This window comes from Equus caballus, chromosome 14 (assembly GCF_041296265.1).
Source record: "Equus caballus isolate H_3958 breed thoroughbred chromosome 14, TB-T2T, whole genome shotgun sequence".
Taxonomy (NCBI): domain Eukaryota; kingdom Metazoa; phylum Chordata; class Mammalia; order Perissodactyla; family Equidae; genus Equus; species Equus caballus.
This window is the reverse complement of record NC_091697.1, coordinates 39,579,580-39,596,478: the sequence shown is the minus strand read 5'-3', so window position 1 is coordinate 39,596,478 and position 16,899 is coordinate 39,579,580. Positions and strand designations below refer to the sequence as shown.

Genomic DNA, 16,899 nt, shown 5'->3' with positions numbered 1-16,899 from the left:
TAGGCGGAAATGTTTAGTAGGAAGACCTAGTGACGGGGGTAAATTTGCTATACACTTACCGACAGCCCCCTTCAAGTGAAAGCATCTAGGGCTACGACTAGAGGCATGCTTTGGGCCGTCTGCTCCTTCTCTCAGGGACAGGGTGGGGCTCTTGCAGGAGTGACGGAGGGCGGTCCGGAACTGACAGCCGTGCGCAGGAAGGCAGTGCTTTGTCTTCTCTCCCACTTTTGGGGAACACGAGGCAGCGCTGCCTCCGAGCCTGGTCTAACGCTGCCAAGGACAGGCGTTGGCAAAGAGCCCTCTTTCCAAACAGGATTCACAGAGAATTAAGGGGCGGGTGGGGGACTCAGGGACCTCCTAGGCTAGGCCTGGGCCCCAGCGCTCTAGCAACGAAAATCTGGCTAGCTGGCTTAGAGTCCGCCGGGTCCGGGAGCTCCGCCTGCGCCGGCCCGGCGCTGCCCCCGCGGGAGGCCGCGTCTTCTTTGTAACTCGAGCGGGCCCGGGCGGGCCGGTTGCTATGGGAACGCTGCTCGCCCGGCTCTGGGAGGAGCGAGGCGGGCCTTGGCGGACATTACCCAGACTCCGTGTGGGGTGCTGCCCCACCCCCAACTAATTACTTGCCAGAAAGGAAGTCGCAAGGTAGATGTCTTGTAAGTGAGGGCTCCAGGGGCCGCATTAGTATAGAAGGAAGGGGTCAGGATCTCCCCCCACCAACCTCCCTCTAAGTCCGCTCCTGCCAACGATTTTAACGGTCCTTCCAAGTAGGGAGGACAGAGCGTTGTAATTTGGCAGATTCGGATAGACGGGCCACGCCCATCCCGAGGGGGACTAGCTGTAGACCACGCCCCTTCCCCGGGCGCGCGGAAGGAGGACCGAAATGGAAGGGTGGAGATCTTGGTTGAACTGAGCCAGCGCAACTAATCGCGCGAAAGCCTAGGAGGGGCAGTGTTCCGCAGGCGTCCTCCGAGGCCGCCCCGCCCCGCCGTTTTCGCTTGGCTTTGCGCCTGCGCACTTGCTCCCGCCAGCTCAACTGCCGGGAGAACACGCACGGAATCGCCGGGGCGCGCAGAAGGGGAGGAGCGGGCGTGATCAGGCGCGCGCGCGCGTCTGGAGTGACGCGAAGGGAGCCGGCGAGCTGGGCGGATCGGGTGGGTAGAGAGGTAGGGCCAGATTGTTTGGTGGGCTGTGCGTAAGGCCGCTCTGGGCACGAGGGCACCCATCTCGTTGGGCCCGCTTGGTGCTAGGAGCAGATCCGGGGCAGAGGGAGGGGGGCGCTGGGTCAGGGGCCGCTGCTGCCGCTGCTGGGGAGTTCGCCCGCCAGCCCGCACGCCCGCGGTTCGCGGGCCCTGCTGGTCACGGTAAGCGGGCTCGCGCTTAGCAGAGAGAGGAGCGGGAGCTGGGAGAGTGTGGGAGGCCATCGGGGCCTGTGGGAGGAAGGGGAGTGGGAGCGTGCGTGAGGGGCAGGGTGTGTGGGAAGAGAAAGAGGCCCATCGAGTAGTACAAACCAGCGCCACTCGATAATAATAATCTAGTGATATGTGCCAGGGCTTTACAAAGCACCTTATATGCTGCATTCTCTTCGATCTCCTCGGCAATCCTCCGAAGTGTATACTGTTATTAAACCCACTTTTCAGGATAGGAAAACTGAGGTCCGAGACAAGTTAAGTAACTTATGTAAAGCCACACAGCTAGTCGGTGGCTTGACTTGGAACTTACGTCTGTCTGGCCCTGAGACCTGATATTTTAATATCTTTGCTTTACAAAGAAAGAAAGAAAGAAGGGTGGTTAGGAGGAGGCGGGGAGTGAGTGTGGTTTGAAGTGGGAGGGTGATCCAGAACGGGAACAGAGTGATGACGGGAGACTGTAAGGGAGAGGACCTGAGTTTGGAACCTTGTGGGCCTCCCCCTCCTTCTTGGTTCTTTTGGCCCCACAACTTTTCCTTGCTGTTCTGTGGCTTTATAAACAACACCGTTGCTCTGGAGGAGCCAACTCACAAGGCTGGGCCGCGTGGGTGGCTTTAAGAACTGGCTGAACTGACTGTCTTCGGACGCTGTGTTTTGGGGGGGAGGGGAGGAGCGCCGCGGCGGCCCCCGCGGCTCTGTAGAGAGGGGCGGGCCTTTCAAGCTGCTGCCGTTTCTTCTAACGTGCTGCTGCTTCCTTTTTCGTGATTTCCATGCGCAGCAAAGCCTTTGTTCAGTCCTCTAGAATGGGGAAGTGGTGTTTATTGTGTCCTTGCACACTTAACCTTGCCCAAAGCAAACCCAGAAAAACAAAACATTCTTTTCCCATGCCGGGCCTGGTACCCTGGATTGCTTGCAGAGAGCGCTTTCGAGTGGTTTTAGCATTAGTTGCTCTTCAGAGCTTTCCTGGGTAAATCAGGAGCTTTGTTTTGAGGAAGTTTATAGGTCATCAGGAGCGATCTGAACAGATTGTACTACAGATCAGCACGGGGCAGGGACCTCAGTAGTTCGTACGGGCGGGTGTGTGTGTGTATGAGAGAGAGAGAGACCGACCTCTCCTTCTTGCACAGTTTAGTTCTACTAAGAGACAAGAAGTGTCGGTTAGTGCTTGTGTTTTGGTTTCGTATGGAGTGGAGTAGCTTCTATGGGAGTCAGGGTCTCATGGTGTGGAGTAGCTCATGTGGAGTCGTTTTAAAGTCCGCCGGTGAGGCACACATTGCATGTGATCAAAGTTATTCTTAAACATTCCTTAGGTGGAAGGCGGAAGGTTGAGGATGGCCCATCTCTTTCTCAGTAAATCCAGCAGTTTTTCCTCCAGCTTTGAAACTTATTACTGTTTCTTTGGTTGTAACCCAGATAGAGTAATTGGTTACCTTTAGGGGCTGTGTTGAAGAAATAAACGTATTCGAATAGAGTCGAGTCATTCTGCACAGTGAGGTGCACTGTGAGATGCTGGCACTGAGAGGCTGAAAAGGAGGAAGACTAGCCAAGCGGAACAGTATGTTTTTGGTTCCCAACTAAGGCTCGTTCTGGAGCATGTGTTCACTGAGTGGAAAGTGGCAGGCAGAATTGCCAGCATTATTCTTATTATCATTTCTCTCTCTTTTTTGGTTAGCATATCCAGTAATTTATGGTACATTAAATGTGCATAATATGTGTTTCCTCTTTAGTTTTTGGGTGGCACTACATTTAGTGGCTTGCAAGCTATTGTTTATTTCCTTACAATTTTCCTAGATAAGGGTTTGGTGCAAGAACGTCTTACATATTTTTACCTATGGTCTGCTTTTGCATCCCCCATTTGTCAAATATGTATACAGTGGTTAGCTTGTAAAAAAATTCTCTTGAAAATGGAAGTCATGATACTGCCTTTTTAAATTAGTGTCTCTGAATTTCAGTTTTCTTATCTGTAAAATGTGGAGGAAGATAACACTGTATAAAGTTGTGAAGAGTTTTGTCTACTTTTAAAGCAAAACCCTGCATTTCATATCATATTACCTATAAATATTTTGCATTATCTCTAAAAGATAAGGAGTCTCTTTGAAAACCCATAACTCAATATAATACCAAGAAAAACACAAAAAAACAAAACAGAAACCTAAAACCAGCTAGTCATTGTTCAGGCTTCTACTTGTCTCAAAAATGTCGTAGTTCTTTTTTTTCTAACTGTTTAAAGCAGGATCCAACTATGGTCTAACTAAGGTCTATGCATTTTGATTGGTTATGATGTCTCCTGAGAGTCTCTTATTTCTTGTAACTTGTTTGTTGAAGAAGTTGGGTTCTGTAGTTTCCCACAGTAGTTTCTAGATTTTGCTGATTGCATTTCTGTGATGTCATTTAACATGTTCTTCTGTCCTCTTTACTTATTGTACATTGTTAGTTAAATCTAGAGGCATGGTCAGATTCAAGTTAAGTTTTTTAACAAGACTGTTTCATAGTGGTGATGTGTTCTGTCAAGAGGCAGGTAATACCTACATGTCTCTTTTTGTGGTAATAGCCATTGTGATTATTTTAACAACTTTACTGAGGTATAATTTATGTACTATAAAACTCAGCTTTTTATTTTCTTTTTGAGAGGAAGATTGGCCCTGAGCTAACATCTGTTGCCAATCTTCCTCTTTTCTTTTGCTTGAGGAAGATTGTCCCTTAGCTAACGTCTGTGCTATTTTGTATGTGGGATGCTGCCACAGCATGACTGATGAGCAGTGTGTAGGTCTGTGCCCAGGATCCAAACCCGTGAACCCTGGGATGCTGAAGTGGAGCACGTGAACTTAACCACTACAGCACTGGGCTGGCCCCAAAACTCACCCTTTTTAATGTAGAATTCAATGATTCTTAGCAAATTTACTGAGTTCAGTTGTCACTGTAATTGAGTTTGGGAACATTTTCATCACCTTGCTAAGATAGCTCATGCCCATTTACACTTAATCCCCATCGCACCTTTGTAGTGTACTTTCTGTCTTTATAAATTTGCCTTTTCTGGATACTCCATATAAATGCCGTTATAGATTAGTGCCCAAATCTGTAAAGTCATTAGGAGTTGCAAAATGGTGATATTCTGTCATTCTGTATTCATCTTTGAGTTGTATTACTTCTATAAAGAGCAACTCTTCCCTCAGCCATTTGGTTACTTCAAGGTACAGTTTATATAGGAAAGACAAGATAAGTATTTTAAAAAATAAGTTGATTTGCTAGCATTCTCCAGTGGTGCCAGTTAAGTTTATTTTCCTAGTTCATTATGAACTCATGGATTTAAACCTATCTGAGAAGTTTTAATACATTGTAGCAATTATCCATAATGATGTTCATATTGTTTTTCCTTTGACCAGAGGGAGCCTCTTCAGTTTGTTTCCTGAGTTTTTTGTCTTTTTTTTTTTTTGAGGAAGATTAGCTGTGAGCTAACTGCTGCCAATCCTCCTCTTTTTTGCTGAGGAAGCCTGGCCCTGAGCTAACATCTGTGCCCATCTTCCTCTACTTTATATGTGGGACGCCTGCCACAGTATGGCTGGACAAGTGGTGCCATGTCCACACCCGGGATCCGAACGCGCGCACTTGACCGCTGTGCCACTGGGCAGCCCCTCCTGAGTTTTTTTGATACAACTTAAGAGCTTCTTAGCTGAGGAGCCTGGTTCTGAGGGTTTAGTGTAAATACCTAATTGTCCTCTTTTTAACCTGTTTTTGCTGCTTGGAGGCCAAAGGCATTTTTTCCTTGTGTCTCCTTTGTTGGTTTTGCTTTTATGGAAATGTCTCCATCTCCATGAGTGATACCCACTTCCCTTAAAGTAGTTTGTAGTTGTGTTTGAAAGGACACCAGAAAGGAAGTGCGTTGTTTCAGTTAGGGAAATAAGGAAGTGAGGCGGCACCTGTTTAACATTAATGTACATAGAAATGGTTTTAAGCCCTTTTGCAGGGGAAAACCTTAAGCATGGTTTAGAATCTAAAATTCTGAGTCCTAACATTTTCTTACTTATGGTCAGAGTGGAATTTACTTCACATTCAGTCTGAACTTCTGCCCATTTCTGATGACTTTTATTTGTTCATTTGCAAGCCTTTAATTCATGCCCATTGTGTACAGAACGAAAATGAAAAGAAATGGATTCTGCCTTTAAGAGGTGTCCACCCATATTTGTTAGGAAGATACCACAGTCTCCTTAAGTTTCACAGTAATTGTAGTAAGTCTGCTATAATTTCAGAGAAACATCTGTTGAAGTGTAGGGTGTCTTGAATAAATGGAATCTTCAAGCATTGCTGACAAACCAACAGATTAGCTTCTCAGAGAAATGATGACACTTGAGAATACCAGTTTTCTGTTCCAGATTCTTATTGTTGCACCTGCCTATCTTGAAAGTAGAAAGCAAAGATTTTCCTTGCTGTCTCCTTTGGAAATCACTCGTTCATTTTACCGTTTCCAGGAATTTCCCCCTGGCTCTATACACTGGAGCCCACTCTTAGGTTGTGTTGAGGATCCATGTGGTGGGGTTGCCTTTTAAATAAATGCCTTTATGATAAGTTCCTTTTATAACTAAGCATCTCATGTTGAGTGTGCTGTGATAACAGCGTTACTCTGAGACTGAACCATGTTGAGTTTTATCTTGCAGAATACTGTCCCCTCCCCGGTTTTCTCCCAGAATACACACCATGAGTCATTCTGTTTTTGGTTGAATTTCTTATCCCTGCCATCTTCTTTATCTTTATTGTTGAATTGCTGCTTGGTTTCTTTACAATATTATGTGTTTAAATGTAGACATTAATAACTCAAATCCAGATTTTCGCTGTGGTTATTAAAGGTTGAAATTGGCAAGTGGGATTAGTTTTTACCACTTAAATTCCTCACTTCTGGATCTATCTGCACAAATCTAAAGAGGCCCTATGTTAAGTTAGTTATTTCCTTCTAGTTGTATTTGACTTTTGGATTTGGGGGATAAAAAGAATTTCCTTTTTTGGGGGTTAAAGGGAGGAATCCCATGCCCACATTCATACACATTCTTTCAGGCTTTCAGAGATCTCAGATACATTTAAACTGGCTAAAGTGGTTACCTTAGAAATGTTTCTGTCATTTGGTGTCTGTGCACAGTGATGTGAAAGGCAGAGAAAAGGGCATGTTTGTGGTCACAGGGACTCCTTTAGTTTGTAGGTAGTCTGGAGAGGGCTGAAAATGATTTAGGGTAGTGGTTTTACTTCTGTGCCTAGAGGGCAGCCTGGACAAAAGATTCTTCAGGTTTCTCAAGTAATTTCAGTTTCTTCATGTTAAAAAACTGTGAGAGAGAGAGAGTGTGTGTGTCTGTATGGCTTGACAAAAGCTGGTTTCCCCATCATCTAAAATGGAGGATAAATATAATAGTCTTAATGTTTTAGCTTAAACTGGTAAAGTGATGGTAAAATATTGTTTTGTTGACATCTTATGCCAGGGTGTAAATTTATGTGATTTCACATGTGTTTTTGCCTCTAGATCATATCAGCCATTGGCTTGCCCTTGAACGTAGTCAACTGAAAGCGACTTCGAAAGTTTCTTCAGGATGCCTGCAGCACTGGTGGAGAATAGCCAGGTTATCTGTGAAGTCTGGGCCAGCAATCTGGAAGAAGAGATGAGGAAGATCCGAGAGATTGTGCTCAGTTACAGTTACATTGCCATGGTAAAGCGCTCGGCTCTGTTTGAGTCACCTTCTGTATGGACTTAGGGAATATTTAATGTGAGATTTTGAAAGACATGATTACACCAAAGCCAGGGTAAATTAAACATGGAAAATTGTGTTGCTTTTATGAAACATCAAGGTAGCGAGTGTGTCCGAGAAGGATGTAACTTCTGGTATCTTAGGTTTTTTTGTAACGTTACTCTGTGTTTGAAAGCTTTTAAAGCAGAAGTTCTGTCAGCCCATAGGGCACATCTGTCCCACAGATATGGTGGACTGGGCAGTGTTTAAAACAGTTTTTTAAAATGAGTTGCCAGCATTTAAAAATCAAAAGACCTCACTTAAATTCCAGATTTCTGGCATCTCTGGAAAGAAGAGGAAGATCTGGCAATACAGGGTCCACGTTCCTGCCCGACATGGAGTGGCTCGAGGGAGGTGCACAGCAAGGGCCTCTTTTAGTTCTCGTTGCTCTAGTTTTGGTTCTAGTTTGCTCCAGCGCCCATTACTCGTAACCGTTTTCATACCCGGTCTGCTTTACTCTTTTACATGAACTGCCTGGAGTTTGTGACTCCTCCTGTAGAGATTATGCGATTAAGTCTTTAGCTTGTATTTAGTACTCTCTATGATCTTGTTCCAGTCTTTTTACTCAAGCTAAACATGGCTATTTATTGGGTTTTTTGAATGGGTGTTTCACTTCCCTCTGTTTGTATTTTTATTCATATATTATTCTCAACTTAGAATGTTCTTAGTTGACTGTATCTACCTACAGTTCATCAGCTACTTCTATTTACATCCTGCTTAGGATCTCCAAGCTGTGCAAAGCTTCATGATTTTAGTGCTCCTGTAGATGTCCACAAGATCAGTATTTTAAGATAGACTTTTGTGCTCAGGCCTGAGGCTTGTCACATACTTTTATAAATTGAGGTAAAAATTTTATTTATGAATGATCAATTCGCTATCCACTGTTTTGTGAAACCTTTGATGGGAAACTTTTTCCCTTTCCAGGACACAGAATTTCCAGGTGTTGTGGTGCGACCAATTGGTGAATTTCGTAGTTCCATAGATTACCAGTATCAGCTTTTACGGTGCAATGTTGACCTTTTAAAAATTATCCAACTGGGCCTTACATTCACGAATGAGAAGGGAGAATATCCTTCTGGAATCAACACTTGGCAGTTCAACTTCAAATTCAACCTTACGTAAGTGTCTGAGACACTTCTCAGTGTTCTTCTTAGATCTGCTTCATTTATGCAGACTGTGATTTCTAGCTGATTTTATTAATTTCGAGTTTTGTTTCCACTGAATTCAGGTAAGGGGTGGATGGAGCAGTGAAGCAGAGGATGGGATAAGGAATCTCAGAAAATGAAGTCCCTCTTAAAGAACTCTTACAAGTCAACAATAAAAAGACAATCCAGTCAAAATTGGGCAAAAGATCTGAATAGACATTTTTCCAAAGAAGATACATAAATGGCTAATAAGCCTGTGAACAGATGCTCACCATCATGTCATTAGGGAGATGCAAATCAAAACCACAGTGAGGTACTACTTCACACCCAGTAGGTGGCTGTAATCAAAAAGATATAATATAACAAATGTTGGCAAGGATGTGGAGAAATTAGAGCCCTCGTAAATTCTATTGGAAATGTAAAATCATGCAACGTCTTTGGAAAACAGTTTGGCAATTCCTCAAAAGCTTAAACGCACCATGTGAACCAGCAGCTCCTCTCCTAGGCTCATACCCAAGAGAAATAAAAACAGACATCCATGCGAAAAATTGTTCGTGAATGTTCATGGCAGCATTATTTGTAAAGGCCTCAAAGTAGAACCAACCCAAATGTTCAAGAACTGACAAATGGATAAATTAAATGTGGTAGAGCCGTGGACTGGAGTGTTATTGGGCAATAAAAAGGAATGAATTACTGATTATGCTATACATGGATGAGTTTTGAAAACATTATGCTAAGGGAAAGAAGCCAGACACAAAAGGCCCCATACTGTTTGATTCTATTTATATGGAATGTCTAAAATAAGCAGATCTATAGAGCAGGGGGAGGAGAAGTTACGGAGTAATGGGGAATGATTGCTTAATGGGTATGGGTTTCTTTTTGAGGCGATGAAATAATTTATAATCGATTGTGGTGGTGGTTACAACTCTGTGAATATACTAAAAGCTATATACTTTAAATGTGTGAATTGTTTAGTATGTTAATTGTATCTAAGGCTGTTTAAAATGGAAAAAAAAGGAGTTAGTTATTTCCCTATTTTGGGTTATGTGGTATTATAAATATTTCTGTGTTTAAATTAATGGATCTGTCTTTACAGTGGAAGATTATGCCAGAGTTCAAAAGGATGTGGTCTATCTATCGTTATTGATTTTGAAAGATGGTCTATGAAATATAGATGTAGGGATGGAGGTGTATATGTGTTGGTAGAGAAGATAGTCTGCAAGGATATATAAACCGAGTTGTTAACAGTTATTATTTCTGTGTAGTAGCAGTATAAGAAAATGAATTTTTTTTCATTTTCTGCTATTTTAAATATTTTTGGATTGGTTGATTCCTTTTTTCTTTAAACAATGAGAAAATGTCAATCTTATAATTAGGAAATTTTTTTTGTGAGGGAAAATCCCATTTTTCTGTCTGTCATAGAGATAAGATTATATACTTTGTATGCTTGGTGGAATACTGGAAAGAATGAATTGGTCTATTCTTAAATTATGAAGCATTTTAAGAATACTTGTTCTATAGTTATAAGGTGATGGTAATATTGTTGCCCATTACTTCTGTTACATTCTCCACCACCAGCTAAGAAGTGAATGCCTTCTTTTTTAGAGAGGACATGTACTCCCAGGATTCCATAGATCTCCTTGCTAACTCAGGACTGCAATTTCAGAAGCATGAAGAGGAAGGGATCGACACATTGCACTTTGCAGAGCTGCTTATGACATCAGGGGTAGTTCTCTGTGACAACGTCAAATGGCTTTCGTTTCACAGGTCAGTCCCAGAGAATGTGTACCTCTCTTGCTTTGGGAACAAGAGAGATTCTTGTGTTATTTTTGCAGTCCTATTGGCTCCCTTTTCTTGGTCAGTAGCAGTTAGGAAGTTGAATTGGTAACTCTTGATTGTGTTTCAGTTTTTTAAAAAACACTTCGGGGCTCATAGTGGTTTGGTTCACCCAGTATTGGGCTCTAGCATGTGGCTGTCCACGGGTATATTCCAAGTGAAAGGATGGAAGATGGGGAGGATTGAAGCACATGGTTGTCTTTTTCTTGCCTTTTTTTTTAAAGATTGGCACCTGCACTAACATCTGTTGCAAGCTTTTTTTTCCTCCTTCTTGTCTCCAAAGCCCCCCAGTACATGGTTGTATATTCTAGTTGTATGTAGGTCCTTCTGGTTGTGCTATGTGGGACGCTGCCTCAGCATGGCCTGATGAATAGTGCCATGTCCATGCCCAGAATCTGAACCAGTGAAACCCTGGGCTGCTGAAGTGGAGTGCATGAACTTAACCACTCGGCCATGGGGCCGGCCCCTTTTTCTTGTCTTTTAAATAACTGGCCTGGTGTTCCCCAGGTACTTGAAAGCCAGATTTACCTTAGGAGATGTTATTTTACCTTTTCAGTACTTTTGAACTTTTGATGAATAAAACTGACATTTATAAACCTTTGGGCTCTCTTATATATCTTCCACATTGGTCTGTTATGTTGTTATTTAATGGAAAATTCAGATTTCAGTAGGATAAACGACTTTGGAAGACTAAAAGTTCCTAACACAAGGTAGCATCATAGGCTTTGAGAAATAATGTGGTTGAACGCTGGGGCCTGATAGCTGCTGCTTTTTTACCCCAGTGCCCCTCATTCTCTCTTGTAGTGGCTATGATTTTGGCTACATGGTAAAGTTACTTACAGATTCTCGTTTGCCAGAAGAGGAGCATGAATTCTTTCATATTCTGAACCTTTTCTTCCCATCCATTTATGATGTGAAATACCTGATGAAGAGTTGCAAAAATCTTAAGGTACACAACATTTTTTTTAATATTAGTAACAAGAAAAAAAGAGAAAAAAGCAGACTTGTTATTTTGCTTTATTGCTGTTTTTTCAGTATGTGTTCTTGAGTGCCTGCTAGGTGCCAACATTCTGTTAGACAAAGTATATATGGGGCTCATTGGCACAGGGATTTGTGTGGTAACTGTCTTTAAACTTGGCATGAAGGGAACCCTCTGCTTCTCTCATCTTAAGTCAGGCATTCTTCACTTAGGGCCCATGAACCCCAGTTGACAACATGAGGTGTATGTACAATTTGTTAGGGATGGGGTCTGTAGTGTACCAGACTCTCAGAGGGGTTCTTCATCCTAGACAGTTTAAGAACTCACCACCCTATTCAACTGTTGACATAAGAGGTTTGCTGTTTAGAATTGGATTGGCATTTCTTATTTCCTCAACCTTGTTTTACAGCAGTTAGGACTTTAACCGGCAGGGATCTGACAAAATGAATGATAAAGAAAAGAAAGGAGTGAAAAGTGGAATATAACAGTGTATCATTTGGAAGGCTAAGAGGAGGATACTGCTGGGATAAGGCCTGTTAAATAACTGACCTGTTCCCATTTCTCGTCACCAAAAGTAGACTCAAGAATGGATTGAGTTGAGTCCAGTAGAGAAGTGTTGGGTTTGTAATGTTATCTTTGTTTTTCTTACGTCTTCAGGGAGGTCTTCAGGAAGTTGCTGATCAGTTGGATTTGCAGAGAATTGGAAGGCAGCACCAGGCAGGCTCAGACTCACTGCTGACGGGAATGGCATTCTTCAGGATGAAAGAGGTAGGGCTAAGGAGGTGGGTGATCTTTGTAGGCTGAGGGTTGTTGAAAATTTACAGTTTCTGTTGAAAGTTGTTGACCACCTTGAAAGCACTTGGTTTTGTTTGTTTGTTATGATGTTCAATATATTAATGTAGTTTGAGAGACAAAGAAGCATTCCAAAATGGAGGCATGTGCAAGTCTATAAGTGTACTTGGTGTTCCTAGCAGCTCTAATCCTTGCAATTATTTGCTTTTCTTCTGATTTCTATAATATGAACACATTTGTTAGATCACCCAGTTATTTTATGCTAAGTCCTGCTAATTATCAAATATTCCTCAGCTAATATACTCAAAGGTGAAAAGCTGAAAGCTTTTCCTGTAAGCTCAGCAACAAGACAGAGATTCCCACTCTGACCACTTCTATTCAACACAATATCAGAAGTCCTAGCCACAGCAATTAGGCAAGAAAAAGAAAAGGCATCCAAATCAGAAAGCAGGAAGTAAAACTCACTATTTGCAGGTGATATGATATTATATATGGAAAACCCAAAAGAATCCACTAGAAACTTAGAATTAATAAATGAATTCAGTAAAGTGGCAGGATACAAAATCAATACACAAAACTCTGATGTGTTTCTATATACTAATAACAAACCATGAGAAAGAGAAATTGAGAAAATCCCATTTACAATTGCATCAAAAAGAATAAAATACCTAGGGATAAAGTTAACCAAGGAGATAAAAGACCTATACACTGAAAAGTATATGACAGGGATGAAAGAAATGGAAGAAGACACAAATAAATGGGAAAATATTCTGTGCTCATGGATTGGAAGAATTAATATTGTTAAAGTGTCCATGTTCCCCAAAGCAATCTGTAGATTCAGTGAAATCCCTATCAAAATTCCAATGGCATTTTTCACAGAAGTAGAACAGACAATCCTAAAATGTCTATGAAACCACAAAAGACCCTGAATAGGCAAAGCAATCTTGAGAAAGAACAACAAAGCTGCTGGCATCCTGTTTCCTGATTTTGCCCCCAGAGGTACTTTTGGCAGTGTCTGCAGACATTATTGGTTGTCACAACCTGGGAGAAGCGGGGTTGTGCTACTGGCCAGGGATGCTATTAAACATCCCAGAGTACCACAATACACTGGACAACCCCCCACCTCCCCAGCAAAGAATTATTCTTCCCAGTCGTGCCCAGGGTTGAGATACCCTGCTCTAAGTGCTTAATGTCCATTGTCTCACTCATAATAACCTATTACTGCTCCATTTTATACATAGGGAACCATGGCTTGAGGAGAGTTGAAGTGACTTTCCTCAGGTCACTCAGTGAGCCAGTCTGAGTCTAGAGCCCAAGCTCTTTGTACTGCTTATTAAAGAGAAGGGAAGAGGTGAGAGCAGTTGTATAAGCAGCAGGAGCAGCAGCACAGGCATCCTGGCAGCAAAAGAACTCATGCAAAGTAGAAGTCTGTTCAGAAAAGGGAGCCTATATTTAGAGAAAGGAGCATGAAAAGACTGTATAAGAACGGTTTGGACCTTTCTTTATGGAGTTAGTTTCTAGTTGGCTAGATTCTCAGAGCTTTGTGAGATCTGGTAGGTGCTGATGTGGTGGTGTTGAGACTTGGCATGACTGGACGCGATTCTCACCCTGGGCTCTCTGTCCTATTCTGCAGTTGTTTTTTGAGGACAGTATTGATGATGCCAAGTACTGTGGGCGGCTCTATGGCCTAGGAACAGGAGTGGCTCAGAAGCAGAATGAGGATGTGGACTCTGCCCAGGAGAAGATGAGCATCCTGGCGATCATCAACAACATGCAGCAGTGATGGCGACAAGGCTCTGTGGGATGGGCCCGATCCCAGAGTGGTGCTTATTGTGCTGACTGTGTATATTTATCTTCCTCCCCAAGAGAAAACGCTTCTTTTGAGCAAACTGTACCTACCATCTGCATTGAGCAGAAAGACTTTTGTTTTACTGAAGACAAAAGATGTCTTTATTTTAGATCCAGAAGAGGGGAGTTTGCTCTGAATTTGTAAACAAGTCTTCCCTATTCCTCATCCCCAAGCCTCTCCTCTCCAGTTGCCTCCTTCCTGCCACCAGCATCCAGGGCGCATTTGACATCTTTTTAAATATCCAGGACCAGTGAGAAACAAACTAGTAAAATGTATATAACTCTTACCTGTTGTCATTCTTTTTCTTTTAAATTTTTTGGTAATCTCTGAGGATGAAGACTTCTTGCTATGATTCTCAGCCGAGCTGAGGGCTTCCAGGGAAAGTGGAACAAAATGGTGTTTGTGTGAAGTGGCTTATAGATGTTGAGTCTTTCCCTCCCTTCCTTGCCTTTTCCTGACCTTTCTTGAGGGCATTTGCTTTCCTCACACTTTGTTAGTCTTTCTTTATGTACTGTTATATGGAAATGAATTACTCAGTGCTGAAATTTGAAGACCAGATAATGAAAATTTTCCTTAGAAACAAAATACTGATCTGTCTTCCCTTCATTCACGAGGAACTCCAGAATGGCTATTAAGTTAAACATTTAAATATCTTTAAGTCTGTGTTCCGTTGTGCTGCTGAGATTTGCTGTCACATGTGCGTCATTTGAAATCATTTTAAGTTTTCATATAATAAAATATCCTGGATTTGATCCTGAAGGAAATTAGTAAAATCAGATTTTTGGATCCTAAGTCTGTTGTGTTTTCAGATGGTCATCTGTATTTTCCCACCTCTCTTCCCTGTTTTCCCTGCTTTTCCTTTCAGCAAACTTGCGGAGAAGTTAGGGAGATGGATTAGTGTGAGTTCCAGGAATGTCTTTAAAAAGTTATAGTGGTTACATGTAAACAGGGCAGGAAGGAATTTGGTTTATAGAGTTTTCTTGTAGTAATATCCCACAACTAGGGTAGGAAGCTCAGGACTATGATTCCTTTTTTGTTTTTTTTAACTAGTCATTTAAAAAATACACCTTTTCCTTTTTTTGAATGAATATAATGTGGATGATTTCAAAAAAACCAAAAACCCCTTTGGAATAGTGGAAATGAAACTGGTAACTCACTGAAGTGGATGAATAGCCTTGCATTTTAAAAGCTTATGGAAAACTCACTTTGAAATCATTAAAAAATGTCAAGTATTATAAGCTGGTATTTAAAATGCTTGTAAATAATATTTATGTTTTTAATTTTGTAAAATAAAGATTTCTTTTTAACCACTGGCATGAAGGTTTAGTCTTTCCTAGCTATTGATCACTAACTAGCTCTAGAAGATTGCTGTTTGCCGTCTGTGACATGGAAGCATCTTGTTTTTCTCTAAACTCTTGCCTCCATTTTCCACCAAGTTGGCTTGCATACAAAATGTCTCACTCTGTAGGAAGCTTTTAATGAACAACTATGTAAGTGGAGTTGTTTCTTTGCTTTTACTCCCCGCTGATTGTCAGGCCTTATAGGAAATCAGTTTTGATTATATCTCCTGGGGCCACTCCATTATATATGGTACATTAGCCTGTTAGTTAGTGGAATTCTTCTAGACAAATTGAACTGATATCCTAGACTTGGCTCAGGACTTTGTTTCCAATCCTTTTATATTTTTTTGAGGAAGATTAGCCCTGAGCTAACATCTGCTGCCAATCCTTTTTTTTTTTTGCTGAGGAAGACTGGCCCTGAGCTAAGATCTGTGCCCATCTTCCTCTACTTTATATGTGGGACACCTACCACAGCATGGCTTACCAAGCAGTGTCATGTCCACACCCAGGATCCGAACCTGGTGAACCCTGGGCCACTGAAGTGGAAGGTGCGCATTTAACTGCTGTGCCACTGGGCCAGCCCCTCTAATCCTTTCTATTGGCACAAAAACATGGGGTTGTAAGAAGTCAGATACAGGAGCAGATCTAGGATGTTGAGGGGGATGTTCACATGTAGGAAGAGAGATAATTATCACTGTAAGATTTGTGGTAAAAGCAGCGTAGTTCAGGGGTTCTCAACCAAGATGCTTCGGCATGCTGGTGACTCAGCTCTACACAGATGTCTTTCCAAAAATGAGTTAAAATAGGGCATTTATCTGTGCCACAATTGAGGACAGACTTAGAGGAGAAATGTTGAGCTGAAGGTTGGAGGAATTCGGTGTTGAGTGGCGGTCTGGTCATTGCATGGGAAAGCTGAGAGAGCTTATGGAAGGACTAGTAGAACTGGCAAGAACTTGTGCATATATGAATGTGTGCAGGGCTGTGTGAGCGGTTATCCTCAGAAAGGGAAGGTCTGGAGGAGTCACCCAGAGAACGCAAACAGTGTAATTCAACCCCTCTACATACTGCCAAACGTTCTTGAATCCCAGTGTTCTGCTAACCCAATAAGGTTGATTACCAATGCCAAGTCTTGTGGTCAGCCAGGGCTGATACAAATGAGCTCAGCTGAGTCCTTTCAGTCCATGCTATTAATGAGTATTCTTTCAATTTCCTAATTTATTCAGTCAGTAAGTTTCCATTATGCACCTACTGGACAGTAAGTAGGTGTTAGAGAGAAAACAGCACATGGAAGACATCATCTCTACCCTCATAGGAGTTTACAACCTACCTGTGTTGCTAGACAGTAAATAATTCACAAAAATACAATCTGTGAACTATAAAGCACAGGACATATATGTCCTTGAAGTTCAGGTTCAGGGACAGTCTTTTTAGAGAAAGGACATTTATGCTGAGATCTAAGAGATGAATAAGCGTGGGCCAGGCAGAGGAACAACGTGGGCAAAACCCGAGATGACAAGAGAAACTTGGTGGGTTCCAGCAGCTTAGAGACCAGCGTGGCTGGAATCTAGAAGCAAGGATGAGAGGGTCTGGATAGGACACCAAGAGGTAAAGGCTGGGATCAGGCAGGGCCTTATAAGCCACATTCAAGAGTATCCTTTTTCCAGTAGCAATGGGAAACTACTGAAAGATCTTTTTAACAGGGAATTCACAAGATTTGATTTGCAATTTAAAATACTCATTGATGGATGAAGAATGGAGAATTAGTAATAAGAGCAGATTCAGAGAGACAT

The 16,899-nt window shown here is 42.2% G+C and overlaps 2 protein-coding genes across 11 annotated transcripts in view; one reads left to right on the top strand and one right to left on the bottom strand.

Moving 5' to 3' along the window:
• Positions 1-1,006, bottom strand: part of FAXDC2 (fatty acid hydroxylase domain containing 2) — a 42,624-nt gene extending 41,618 nt beyond the window's left edge. For 2 of the 5 annotated variants that reach the window (XM_070233941.1, XM_070233943.1), the window contains exon 1: positions 60-229. The gene's annotated coding sequence lies outside the window, so the exon portion shown is untranslated. Of the gene's footprint in view, positions 1-59 lie in introns of all 5 variants that reach the window. The other 3 variants (XM_023617359.2, XM_070233942.1, XM_023617360.2) reach the window with 3 other exon arrangements.
• CNOT8 (CCR4-NOT transcription complex subunit 8) lies at positions 506-15,085 on the top strand. Of its 6 annotated transcripts, none has more exons than XM_023617363.2 (7): positions 506-650; positions 6,907-7,090; positions 8,093-8,286; positions 9,919-10,080; positions 10,954-11,098; positions 11,786-11,896; positions 13,554-15,085. In XM_023617363.2, the coding sequence occupies exons 2-7, from the start codon at positions 6,974-6,976 to the stop codon at positions 13,701-13,703; spliced, it is 879 nt and encodes a 292-aa protein (XP_023473131.1). In that variant the 5' UTR covers positions 506-650; positions 6,907-6,973; the 3' UTR covers positions 13,704-15,085. The 6 variants fall into 6 exon arrangements, with proteins under 6 accessions (XP_023473131.1, XP_023473129.1, XP_023473130.1 ...); XM_023617361.2 differs by lacking the exon at positions 506-650 and adding an exon at positions 855-1,148; XM_023617362.2 differs by lacking the exon at positions 506-650 and adding an exon at positions 1,019-1,160.
• Positions 15,086-16,899: the final 1,814 nt, after the last annotated feature.